At 39.8% G+C, this 13984-nt stretch overlaps 1 protein-coding gene across 1 annotated transcript in view; it reads right to left on the reverse strand.

Moving 5' to 3' along the window:
* FNDC3B (fibronectin type III domain containing 3B) overlaps positions 1-13984 on the reverse strand; it is a 170445-nt gene that overhangs the window by 5411 nt on the left and 151050 nt on the right. Inside the window, exons 23-24 of the mRNA XM_059822504.1 lie at positions 10431-10597; positions 6739-6866 (exon numbers count right to left, since the gene is read on the reverse strand). Coding sequence (XP_059678487.1) covers positions 6739-6866; positions 10431-10597 — 295 coding nt within the window. The remainder of the gene's footprint in view (positions 1-6738; positions 6867-10430; positions 10598-13984) is intronic.

Genomic DNA, 13984 nt, shown 5'->3' on the forward strand with positions numbered 1-13984 from the left:
CCGCAGGACCACAGTCAAGATTCTTTTACTTGGAGGAGTTACTAACTCCCATTTCTTTAGACTCTGAGACGTGGTAACTCAAAGCATCTATCCTTACAAAACAACTGTAAGCAAGGTATGATTTCTGATGCTGTTGTAATTATTAATTTCACTTCAAAATGTATAATCAGAGGAGCTCTACATACCTTTGCCATAAATAAACCTTTGCAACCAACATGACCACTTCTAAAACAAAATAAAAATGCAGTAAAACCCAAATAATGACATTTAACAAGAATTTTATAATCTAAGCTTCATAAATCACATTTAACAGATACTAGGGATGTGGTATATACAACCTGTCTTTGCATTGAAAAAACCTGTCCAGTTAATTGTTTTTTTTACTCGTTTTCTTCTGTCAGGGTAGTGAATACCAGTTTAACTGGAGGCTAAGTTTGGCTAAATCAAAGATCTGTATCTTCATTACAGTCTAATAAATATAGATGACCAAGTTCACTCAAGGCAGCTACTCAACAGCACTTCTCAGAAAAAGGCCAGACAGCCAAGTGAGAGAAGAGTGCATCTTTAAAGAAAGTTTGAAAAACAGTCAGAAGTACATTGAATACGTGAATTAATATTCACTAATGATAAAGACAGAACACTTCCCACACTAGAGCTAGGAAGGTAGTGGAAATCATCCTGCTTTCAACAGTGTGATGAGCCTGCGTCCCTTCTCAGCAACAGGTAAAAAAATATTGTGCTTAATTGTCATTGACTTCTGACAGTAGCCTCTGTATCCTCCACAACCGGCTGCAGCGAGCACCTTGGAGAGACTGCTGGCTCCAGCTCAATTTTGCCTGCAGGAGTGTCTGTAGGACCAGGCTAAGCCAATGCAGGATGCCCTCAGCAGAAAGATATGTGCTTGGCTGTGAACGCAGCTACACTCTGTGATGGACTTCACATAGACAACAGAGAAAAAAAAAAATTGACAATTATGCATATGGTCTTTAAATTTGCTAAACAAATATGAAGCCAAATATAACTGTATAAAGCAGCGTACTTTTATCTGTAGCACATTATGCTTTGGCGGCCAACAACTCAAAGTGGCTATCCAATTTATCACTTTCAGTTCCTAAAAACAGCTTTTCTGTTTATGTACCTGAGAATATAATAAAAACATGATGAGCTTTTTGCCTCGCTCCTGCAATGAAAATATCATCACAAGTAATAAACTGCTGAAGCCTCTTATGGCATTTGATCCTACTGATCAAGCCAGACAGCTCAGAGAATTCCTGTAGGCAAGCATTTCTCAATTTCACCCAAGTCATTAAATAATTCCACCCCCCCTCAATCTTTATCAAATAATAAAAACGACAGCCACAATTGCCCTATAAGCAACACACTGGAAAGTGTAAGATAACCGTACCTGGTTGTTGCACTCCATTGCAATGACCAGTGTATTTAATAATTAATAAAAGCCTACTTTATATGGTGATAAGATGATCAAGAATCAGAGGCAGGTTTCAATCCATTTAGAAAGCATGCCCACTTGAAAAGTTTAATTTCTTCTAAGTCACCTGACAGATTTCTCTTTAAGAAACTGGCTTATTATTTTATCCAAACTCAACATCAGCTTCACTCACTCCACTGTTGAGATGCTCATAAACCCTTCGGAGTTGTGTGGACAGTCTTGTCTCCTAAACTAAGCAAACAAGAGTCCCTCAGATCACCCTTCCATGAGGTGGGCTGCACTGAAAAACTCTGACAAAAGGGAATTTTTTGCTCTGTCTCATGACACAAAATTGGTGTCAGGAGGCAGAGAAAATACTCAACGCAATTAGCGCTAATAATAAATGCCAATGTGGACTGTACAATTATGTTGTATTTTGGCATGCAAACCAGTACAAGGGCCTTTGACTTGCTATTTAAAATAGAGAAGGAAAACCAATTTTTTGCTGATTAGAGCTTTACACAAATTAACAGTGCACTGAATGCGTTTCAGAGATTGTGTGTCTACAGAGTCTGAAACAAAGAAAAAACAATAATAAAAATTAGAGCTTGGTAAGACCGACCGGGCTCTCCCAGGCGTCCACCTCTCGATGCAGACTTCAGCAGGCTTCCCACCACATTGCCGGGAGAAAAAAAAAAAACAAACCACAACTTTTTTTTTTTTTTTTTTTTTTTTTTTTTTTTTTTTTTTACACACACCCAGTGTATCCTACCCATATCTCTTCTTCTTCTGGAACGAATTTGGGGACAGTTTTCTCCCAGAAGAAATTCTCAGAAATTTCCAAGGTAGAACATTTTGCCTCACTGGCAAACAATTTAAGGATAAAGAAGCTTTAAAGCTCAGCTCTCATTTCTCACGGTCAGCTCTTATGAAGAGCTGGCTCCTTGGTGATTCGATCCCCAGAGCTGCTCAACTGGGAAACTAAGACTTCGGCTGCCGAGCGTTACGACCGTTATGCCAAGCTTCAGCTCCTGCGCTGCACAAGCCAGCCCGCTCCCCTAACTCCAGATTAAAGCTATGCAAAGCTGGAGACGATTCGTAAACAAGGAAAATTTGATTTCCTAAGAAGAACTGTCATATGCCACTGCTTTTTTGAAGTATCCGAATAGATAAAGCATACAAATACACAAAAAGGAATACATCACTTGAGAAACAGGAAAAGGAGTATTTAATATTTTTTTAACCACACTTTTTAGGGAGCTAAATTGTTACCTGTTTAGCTCCTGAAAATCCAGTTCTTCAGACAATTCTCAGCAGAGAAATATTTACACTGTGTTCTCCCCAAGGAGGGCAGAGATGGCTATAGCCCCAGTCTGAAAAAAAGGGCTTTTGAGCACTTTGATACCACCTCTGCTAGGTCAAATGGTAGAAAAGCAGTGGCTTTTGGGATGTGGAGGGCTGCATACATCAGGCTACAGGAGGAGGAAGACAACTCAGGTGTGATGATCTAGAGAGCTTATATAGCTTTACCCAAAGGCATATCAGTGGCTAACATTGCAGCAGGGGAAGGAAATGCTAAAGTGATTTAGCTTATTTTACAAATTAATGAAGATGGTTATTTTCTGTAACTTGAATTTGTTTCTACAACGTAGCGAGGTGCAACTACAGACCAGTGGTCTGCTCCTAGGTGTTCTTACACCTCTCGAGAGCTTCATCTTTAGGATGGCATACACAGCAACAAATTAACAAGGAGCTCAAGAGATGGCAATAAGAACTTGTTTTCTCCTATTAATGTTGTATTTCATAATGAGTTTTCTATATTTATTCAGTTTAGGTACAAAACACACTAGACAGGTGTTACGATGCCCTACTTTATACTGGTCCACAGGCAGTTCCTGGAAAATCAGTGCCATGTACTAAAAAGCTACGCTGTGTGACTAAGGGAAGTGAAACATGGCCACTTACTTCAGCGTGCACCCAGCTCTGTGCCAGAATAAACTGAAGCAGACTGCCTCATGCTTAGTCAGCATGAAGTGTCCACGTGGATTTTCTCTTCTATTAATGAAATTCATATGGGAGAACATTGCATTCTGCACCTTCTGAAGGGTTTCCTAGCAAAGAGCTGGATCAAGATCTGTAACGTAAAATTTTCCAAGAAATAGGAATCGAGTGTCACATCTGTGCTGCCCGAGTAAGGGTTTGTGTGAGCTTTCTTATCGAGTCCAGTGAGACTCTGTGCTCGACACCGTGCCACTCTGTGTGCACAACTGTTCTCCAAATAGTCACAGGATATAGGTGCATTTTGAAAAGTCAACATACAATCATCATTAAAAAGTTCTAAGTCAGTTTTCATGATGATGATCTTCCTTTTCCAGGCTTTTATTTGGATGAAAAGACTCAAATCTACTATGTAAAGCATACAACATTCTTATCAATAAAACACCATCACACCAGTTTAAAATACAGAACACAGTATGAATGCTGAGCCAGTATCACAAAAGGCATATTGACATCTTCCCAATGTGTTTGTCAGAATAACAGCATCTTTGTAAAATTTCCTGGGGGTGAAACATAGACATATATCAAACATTCTCCCATTCCCTATACAAAAAATAGATCGGCGTGCATCATCATCTTGATTTCTGCCGTGCATAGTCACTTCTACAGACAATAATGCTTAGTAAATGCTTTACACTTTAATTGGTTTGTTCTACTCCAGGAGATACCCGCACATGAACTTACACTCATAAACTTTTACTTATTTAAACACTGAAAGCAAGAATTAGAGTTTTAAGATAAAATGAAGAGACTTGGTTTGGTCACCTATTAGCTGTGTTCATCTGAAGTAGATCAACTGGGAGTAGACAGAGAGGCATGGCTCCACAGATTTGTAACACGTCTTCCTAGTTAAAACTGTTTAACGCCTTGCCTTAAATAGTTGCCTTTAAATTGCTGCAAATAAAGTCATCTGACTATTGACAGGATTACAGACTTGTAACGGAGAAATAGTTTTTTAAGTTCATTAGTTGAAAAGTTTCAATTTCAAGGTAATTTCAAAAGTGGATTTTTATTCTATGATACTCTTCTTGTCTATGTTTGGGCTGGTGTAAGACATTTTGCAGAACAGAGGCAACCGTCCTGGAGTGTGAGTGAAGGTGAAAGCGTCTGGGCACGAGCGACCCTACATGTGAACTGAAGTCCAGCACAACCTATAAATAGCTTGAAACAGTTATTTGTTGCATTTATTTCCATGCCAGTGGGACATAAAAAAACCCACAAAACTATTTCATGCAGCTATTTTTCTCTTTCTTATCCAGCTATACTATCCCTGGTTCTCGCAAAATGCACTGGCAACTGCTATAGAAACTCCAGTCACTTAAGACACTGTTCTTTCTCGTGGGTGTATTTAATAGCCTGAAAATCTACAATATTTTTCATTTGTGCAACTCTTCAAAACAATTTGCAAAACTTTTCTAATATAATATGCCCCCTGAGATACATGTGCAAAATACACATGTCACTTGCAGGGAACAAAACAGATTTAAAAGTAAATTTAGGACTTGCACTTAAAACATATAAATGTCTTTCAGTGATTTTTCTGCGTAATGCATTTCATTTTACCTTTGTTGTGGCATGCATGTGATCACTTGCTACTCTTTAGCTGAAAAGTAATTTTAGTGATATGTTAATTATGGTTTATCTCCTATTCACATAATAGGAGCTAAGAGCATGCACAGAGCTACTGCAGCTCAGCTAATGGACAGTCAGTGAGTGATGTGCCCCACTGCTGAGAAGACACCCGCATTTGTGACGAAGATAAATAATTTTGATGGGTGAAACTGATTTCTGAGACTGTGAAACAGTGGAACTCTCCCTCTTCTCCAGGGCTGGTTATCAGCCAGCCCAACTACAGAAGTCACAGTGTCAGCTCTGAGCATCCCAGCCAGGAGCTTCTTCTAGTGAGTCACTAGTGAAAACTCAAGCAAAACGCCTTTCAGCAGGGTCATGCTTCATGAGAAATGAAGACGTTCAACGTAAGACCCTGAAGGTACTTTTTATCTCCTTTATTGCCGTGTTTTTTCATACCACAATTCCTTGACTGCAAAGGTTAAGCCATCACCTACTTTAAAGGAACATGAAGCCATGCCCAATTCTCCCCAAGGACATCCAGAACATTTTAAGCACTGAAGCTACGCTTCCTAAAGCCGTACATGGAGGTTATACATCAAGGCTACTTTGTAAATCAGGCAACAGCACATTGGGTCCACTTACCCACTTACCACTGACATTATGAGGACAACACTGTACACGGAGGTTTTATTACCTATACCAGCACCAAAAATATTTCCCGACAAAAACAATAGTTAGGTTTCTGAATCTTTAGCACCCACATGAATTGTGTTGCATTTAGTTATGTTATTTTTGATAATTCATTAATTCGCAGTAACACTCAAAAAATAGACTGAAGAGGAGCAAAGACACAGCTGCAAAGGAAGTACTACCTTATTCATATTTTTAAGAGTTTAATTTAAGTTTAACATATCTCATTCCCTAATTTGGACTTATTTGGAATCCGTATGACAATGAAAGAAAGGACAGAGAGAAGACAGGGCACAGATGAAGTGCACTGTAAATCACAGTGTCAGAGGTGTGAGAGATGAAATAAAAGATCTAGCTGTGAATGAGCTGTTCTGTTTCAGGTGCTCTGGGGAAATGTCCACCTGAGATCTCTAATCATGATAGACAAGGAAAGAAGGATCAGCCATATTTCATTCACTTTGTTTCCACGGTGCAAGAACGGACACAGCTGTTTGTGGGGCAGCTGATACACAGCAGTTACACATCCATGCATCAAAACCTTAGACAGCAATGGGATGGCTGAACAAACCAATTAAAAGTTGTGTACTCGACTGAAATCCTTGATGGAGGGTCTTGGAATTGGCCTAGTGAATGAGGAAGATAATCTACCTAATTATCTTCAGACAACGGGTAGCACCAGCCAGTTCAGAAGAAAGCATGGGTGGACAGAACCGTAACTTTTCAAAGGTTAGTTCAGTTAGCAATAGTGATTAACTATGGACGGAGCACAAACCACTTCAATAAGATAACGATGTTCTATATACTTACTCCCTTGGGGGAGAAAAGAACCTATTACAGCCCTTAATTTTGACTCAACCTTTACCATAGTTCATGACACATCACCCTAGGGTGTAATTCAATACAGTAGAAAGAAGCAGCACAGTGAATGTTCAAAAACATTTCCATTATGTCATCAATTTAGCAATATTAAAACGAGACCATTTTCCTACCTGCTTGTATTCAGATTCTCTTCCAACCAGTACCTGCAGAACGTAACCAACAGGATCTCCCTTCATGGGTGGGACCATTTCCCAGGTAATTTCACAGGCATTTCCTCCCAACTGTGTCACTCGAGGGGCTACAATAAAATAAAATGCGTTAACATTTAATGTAAAGACTGCATTGAAATCTTACTCATTTTATGTGCACTGTATGAGAACACACAAACACACAGAATCACTAAGGTTGGAAAAGACCTATAAGATCATCAAGTCCAACCCTCAACTAACACCACCATGCCCATTAAACCATTTTCAAAAGAGAACTTCGGGACAGCACAGGAGTTAGTAGCACATCATCTGTACTGTATTTATGTGGCCAAAAAAATCAAATGGCCATCACCACTGGATGAAAGAAGTAAAACTTTTAAGTCACTCAAAAGTCTCATTTATTTCAGGACAGTCTTCCCTGACTAAGCAGCTCAGGATTCTTGTGGTATTAAACAATAACAAAACACTATTCACAGAAAACTGGGTGAAATCTAGAGCTGATTAACAAGCTCCTAAGAAGTTTGCTGTAGGACCCAGATCATTTCTGCAGAAGGACAGTAAGCTGTTAGAGCATCTCTCATCTGTCAGCTGTGTGAGCCACTAGAAGGGGGGAGTGGATGTGATAGAAAACTTTGAACTTTTAAAATTCAATTGCAATGCTGTGCACTGATCTTTTCAAAGCAGAAGCCAAGGCACAAATTATACTGGCATTAATAAAAGCAGCAATTTGGTGAAGTTCTGAGAAAACACCTATGCCAGTGGAGACATTTGTGTATTCCTCCCATCCTACACATCGTTGAAAGAGAGGAATAATATCAAACATTTCATTCAGGAAAAAGAGGAGAAGGAATGTGAGAAGGGAAGCTAAATAATCTTCCGTATTAGAGATTAAGTCCGGCCTGGGAAGCAAAAGTACAAGCATAATTTTGAAGACTTGGACTCGTATCTACTTCTGAGCCTGACATTCACATGATCAGACCTGCTATTTCTAGCCAGGCTTAGACTAGTGCTTTCACTAGAACTCTAGAGAAATTCAATTTATCAGCTGTTACAATGCTGCCATCCCTGCGAGAGGACCTCTCACCAGCTGAAAGCCAAAAGATGCTGTACTATGCCTGATGGCAAGCTTGCAAGTGAGCCGAGCAGATTACCAGCACCAGCAGCATGTTTATATGTACGACTAAGCATCTGCCACTGGAAGGCACCAAAACAACCGCAACAGCATCCAGGGCCTACCAACCTCTTGATCAGGCAGAGCAAGCAAGCACATGACCAAAAAAAAGAAACTGGGAGAAAGAACAGCGCTGAACACTTTACCAAGTGGTTAACATGTGCACGTGCAAGGACATGAGCTTGTTAAAGGCAATCTAGATTCCCAGTCCTAGCAAAAACGGACAACAGGAGAGTCTATCAAAGAAACAAATGCTGCTGCATACATTACATGAATTTTACACTAACTCGTTACCACCCAAGAGGAACACAGGAATTACACGCGGACCCAAATGTAATCAATATCCATTTGCTTCTCTCTGCACATCTGCCAGTGTTGAGAGACTGGTAATAGACGCCTTCATCTCAATGGAGAACGTTGTTGTCAGTTATTTTCCCTCCTCCTTCCATCCCGCACCCCGATTCACGTAGATTTTTGTCTGACCCTTACAAAACACTGCCATTATCAATAATGCTATTTTAGGGTTGGCATCATAAGTGAGTAATTAGGACACTTTGTAGGAGAATAAACATGTGCTCCTGATATATGAAAAACTGTACTAAGTTTATCACCTACATTCCTTTGTATTGCTCCGAACACAGAGGGAAATCAACACCATCATTTTGCCTCAAAAAATCTCCTTTCCCCATAGCATTACCTCCCCATGGCAGGGTTCACCAATGCAGTTTTTGTTGTGCCCTTTTCTCTGTTACAGCCAGTGTTTTGTCGTGTACCTGTGGTCCCAGCCCACACACGACCCAGTATTTGCACCATATCTTAACTGCTTGATATTCAGTCCAGGGTATGAGTCATATTTCAGAGGAACTAAATAGGCAGGCAGGGAGTTCAAAACAAAAACCTAGGCGAGATCTGAATTTAATGAAATGGATTTCTATCCAACAAAATTGAAATGTGACTACAGTGCATGCTGGCATCCCTGTGCTAGTTTTATCCACTTAGTGCAGCTAAGAGAAGCAACAGCAGCACGGACTCGGCATCCGCGAGTGACACGCGCCTGTGCCCAGGCACTCCGACAACTTGCAGATGATGCCAAAGCTGTGAAGCACACCCTCCCTGCTACCGTCACCTACGCCCGCCTGGTTCATCTGGCATGAGCTCCCTTCGCTTTGCTGGGTAGCATATCTTACAGCTGCGTAACAGAGCGAATCAGGATAATGCACCGTTGCGTAAGTATATCTACCCTCAAACTTTACACCAAACACATACAGATATCGTCTTCTAGAAACAGCACTGAAGCAAATGCCAAAACCCAGGGGACATCCAGGTAGAAACGAAGGTGGGATTCTCGCATACGCTGATTTTAACATGATGAAGACAGTCTCCCAATGTTCTCTCTACACTCGAGAGCGTTGCTCTTCCTGGGGGTGATTCATGATTCAGAGCAGCTAACCTAGGGACCAGGGAAATTACATCCCAGCAGTGTTCTCCCCACTCTACATCTGTGATTACGAATGGTGTCAAAATCACCAAAGCCAGATTTTAAATATAGCGGCGCAAATCACAGAATCACTAAGGTTGGAAAAGACCTGTAAGATCATTAAGTCCAACCACCAACCCAACACCACCATGCCCACTAAACCATGTCCCGCAAATGAAATGAAACCTCTCTGACAAACCAACAGTTGCTGTTTCTCACAGTAAATGGTACTGCTTGACAAAGGAGTTCTAAGCACAGAGGATAAAAATGTGCATCTCATTTCAGCTCATTTTATCTGACAGCCGATATAGCGAGTCCTCTGCCTTCGGAATAGTTCTCCTTGGAAGGAAGAAGCAAAAATACTGAGGCCAAAATTTACATGCAGTAAAAGATGTTTCATTATAAAACTTCATTTAATTAGGCCTTTTGCTCTTCTAGTGGAACACATGCTAAGTGAGTCCTAAATCTAACACTTTATGTATGTGAAATATCATAATTAATGTTATACATTAAAGGAAAAATAAACTCTGAAGTTCTACGCTGAACATCACCTATGCAACTAAAAACAACATTAAACTTTACTAATGCTTAAGTTGGTATGTACACATATATACTACAGCTGTTACATCCCTTAGAGAAGCGCTGCGGTAATCCAGAGCAATCCTCTGGTAAACATTATTGTTAGCAGCAGCATTTTAACAGTTTATGTATAACAACAGTGGTTGGTATAACATTTATATTGTTCATATGAATTTTGTTGGTGACAATTTAGCTTCCCACCATAATGTAACTTCACAATTCACAGAAATATATGTTGGTGATAATTTAGCTTCCCACCATAATGTAACTTCACAATTCACAGAAATATACAAGCAGCACAAACTGATTTTTCACATGTTATTGCATACTTACGTTAACCCTTACAAACTTACTGCATACTTACCAGCTACTGAAACAATTACATGTTACTTACACATATGTAAAAAAAAATAATCTATTACATACCTTTGATTGCAGGTGGGACTGACTTAGTTGTGCAGAAGGTACATATTTCTGAGAAAGGTCCCTCCCCAGCATCATTGACCGCCTGTATTCTGAACGAGTAACAAGTGGATTCTGTCAGCCTTTGTATCTTGTACGTATGACTTGGTCCCCTATAAATCGGAATAAACCTGGAAACGATAAAAATGAGAACATGTAGTTACACTGGAGTGGCACCAACATTTCTGGCTATTACACATATCAGCGCAAGGTATCCATATTGTAAAAATTGGCTCAACGTGCTTTGCAGAGCTGTTAAAAGGCAAGCATAAAAATGGCATGTTATTAACACATTGACAATGTAAGTTAGGGAAAGCAGAAGTTCATTGTCTTTTTTGCAACTAACACTTAACTTGCAAAATGATTATGTGAATTACCAGAAAAAACATCTGTCGATGCGTTTCCTACTCCCTAGTCATCAAAACGGATTCAACCTGTGTTCTGCTACAATACACCGCGTGCGCTGCTGCTTGAAAAGTATGTTTAAAACAAGATTAATACTTTAAAATCTTTTACTGCTTGATTCGGACTTTATTCACACATTAAGAACCAAAGACCATGTCTTACACTCATCCGTACCATCTTGAGCCAGAGTAACTCTATTTAAATCAGAACATACGGATTGCATAATAGATGTGTAATATTATTATATTCAAAACTACTCAGTTTTGAAGACTTCACAGACTGAAGATGGCCAAACAACAGAGATAGAAACAGATTCAGAGAGAACACGTGGTGGCCTATGAGTGAAAAGACACAGGGGAAGCATGATTATAGCAAGGGGGATAAGGAGAATGGAACAGGGTGCCAGCTTAGGAGCTCTGGGGGATGCCTGTACCGACAGCTTTGCTCGCGTGCATGCTGAGGAGAAGGAAAAGACACGGCACTAGGGAAGTGACTTCCAAAATACTTCCACTGACAAGACCAAGCATCAGTACACACAAGCTTGTCCAACAATGTAATGCAGAACAAAATCAATGTCACTTAATCTAAAATAGGAAAAAAAAAAAAGAAGAGCAAAAAAAAATAGAAAGAAAAAAGGAAAAGCAAAAAAGAAAATAGAATGAAAAAAGGAAAAGCAAATAGAAAAAAGGGAAAAAAGAAAAAGGGGGGAAAAAAAAAGGAAAAAAGTACAGGTTGCTAGAGAGAATCTGACTTCTGTTTTCAATTGCTCTGCTCAGATAAATGCTTTTCAGTACTAGTCATATGTTAGCCAGCAATTTCTAACAGAGATCCTGACCCCAGGGGTGCTGAGCAGAATGGGGACGAGGGTAAATAAAGAGGAAGCACCCAGCATCTTGCATCAACCTGCTTCGCCTCCGCTGGGGAACAAGGTCTTACTTGAAATAGTCCTGAATCTGGAAAACATAAAATTCACCGCGTAGGATCACATCGTTTTTTTTACGATTTAATACACTTCTTCAAATACCTTAACCATTTCAGCGGATTTGAAATCACCGGGAAGCCAACAAAGAGATTTGGTTTTGACCTCCCTATCTAGCTGCTAGCTTTATCCTGGATAATAAATCTTTGGCTTTGCATGAGATACACAGTATAACCAATTTGAGCATTTCAAAGAAACTGGATCTGTCATTAGCTCTCAGGGACAGAAATCAATTCATATTACATTATGATTGAAATCCATGGAAGTACAAACAGAGAGAGATCAAGAATCATCTGTAATAAAAAGCAATGTTCAGGTAATTTAAATTGCTGGAAATGTACTCTGAGGACTATGTGACTTACTACCCCCACCGAGTTTTAGTGAGCCCCTCACCTTGATCGGAAATCAAAGATCTATGCCCACCTGTTTTTAAGAGGAGATTTTAGAGCCAATTTCCAAAGAGGAATTTCTTTTTTTTCCCAACCTTACGCTTATACAGTTTTAAGGACTGCCTGCTATCCCACATTCTGAGGCTCACGTAAGCAGCTATAGCACATTTCAAGAGGCTGCCACAGACCTGTTCTCATGGAATAAAATTTCTTGGGATTCACCGCACGATGAACAAAGCACACATATTTAGGACAGCAATAAGACTGCAAAGACAAGACTACTCTGTCTCTCCCTCTCCACTTCTTGTAGGTCAATCAGGCAGCCGGCTCAGAAACCACACTGCAGCACTCAGAAGTGCTGAGACTTGTCTCTGACCCTGATGCAAGGGCAACAGATAGCAAAAAAGATGCAATGCAGTATTTGAGATTAATGCCCTCTTCGTAATCATCCGTGGAGCTAGATAAGCAAGGAAGGATCAACATTCCTTACCAGCTACCACACAAGCACACCCATACCCCAGTTTGGGCTTATGGTACACTTGCCAGACATTTATATGGTGAACACCAATGACCCAGTCCTCAAATTCCACTTTCACCTTTTGAATGTGATTAAGGCTTCATAACACTGAACAAGTGATCTGGCAAAACACCTGAGCTCCTCCTGTCATTTGGGAGCTGGACTAATACTCCCATCTCGTTTCCATCTCCACCCCTTTTTACTTCTCTATCTCAAAAACCATCTGTAATGAAAGCAAAAACCATTACGGAGAAGCTTGCATCCATGTTCAATACACAAGACTGTAATGGAAGGACACTTGAACTTCTGAGATTCAACTACCTTTGAAGAAAGAAGGCTTCCAATTTTGGAAGAAGAAAGGCTGATTACTAACTCAATCGAATTCAATTGCTGTTAGGCTTCACTAGGACAATAATGCTTTGTAATTGTGTTTGAAGATGCAGATCATGATGTAAGAAACATAATGAAGAGGAAACATTTTAACTTCAAAATACTAGTGACTTTTTGATAATAATGTAGTATTTTCCTCAAGTCTAAAGTAGGTACTTCATACTCCTCCAGAATTATTTGTTATTTTTAAAAATACTGTAGTTATATGATGTAGATGGCTATAAACTTGGAGCAATATATCCTACAATCTTTTTCAGTCTCCCAGGCTTTCTGCTGAAGGACCACAATGAACTTAAAGTTGAATCAATCCGTGCAATTGCACATTGCTACTGTGATGTCTGCATACAGGAGAATTGTTTAAAGTAAGATGATTTCTTCATATCCTTGCAAGTTCATTTTTTAAATCTAAAGATTCAGATTTAAATCTAAATCGAATTTAAAAAGCACATTTAAGTGTGAGCTCTATATACCTTTGCCTTCTTGGCAAGCCTGACATTGTCCCCTGTGCTTTATCCAGCCCTGTTCTACACTTTTTTCTTAAGAACAAGCCAGCTTTGAGCTTCTCTGCAACGACTTAATCTCTTATACATTTAAAAGTTGACTTAGTCTGCACGCAGAAAAGCTCCCATGTCCTCTATCTTCCTCTCACCTTCTTCCAGCCTCTACTTAGTTCTCCATCTGAACATGGGCAATGAGTTTTCCTTCTTGGATGCTGTGGGATGCCATAAGCATGGTCATTAACAAAGCACAGCCATCAACAATCTTGCTAGCTTTTCAGGGTGATAGTTAAGTACACTGGGAGGGTGGACTTTTTTTCCTACATCCCACTTCACTTACC

Source organism: Gavia stellata, chromosome 11 (assembly GCF_030936135.1).
Source record: "Gavia stellata isolate bGavSte3 chromosome 11, bGavSte3.hap2, whole genome shotgun sequence".
NCBI lineage: Eukaryota > Metazoa > Chordata > Aves > Gaviiformes > Gaviidae > Gavia > Gavia stellata.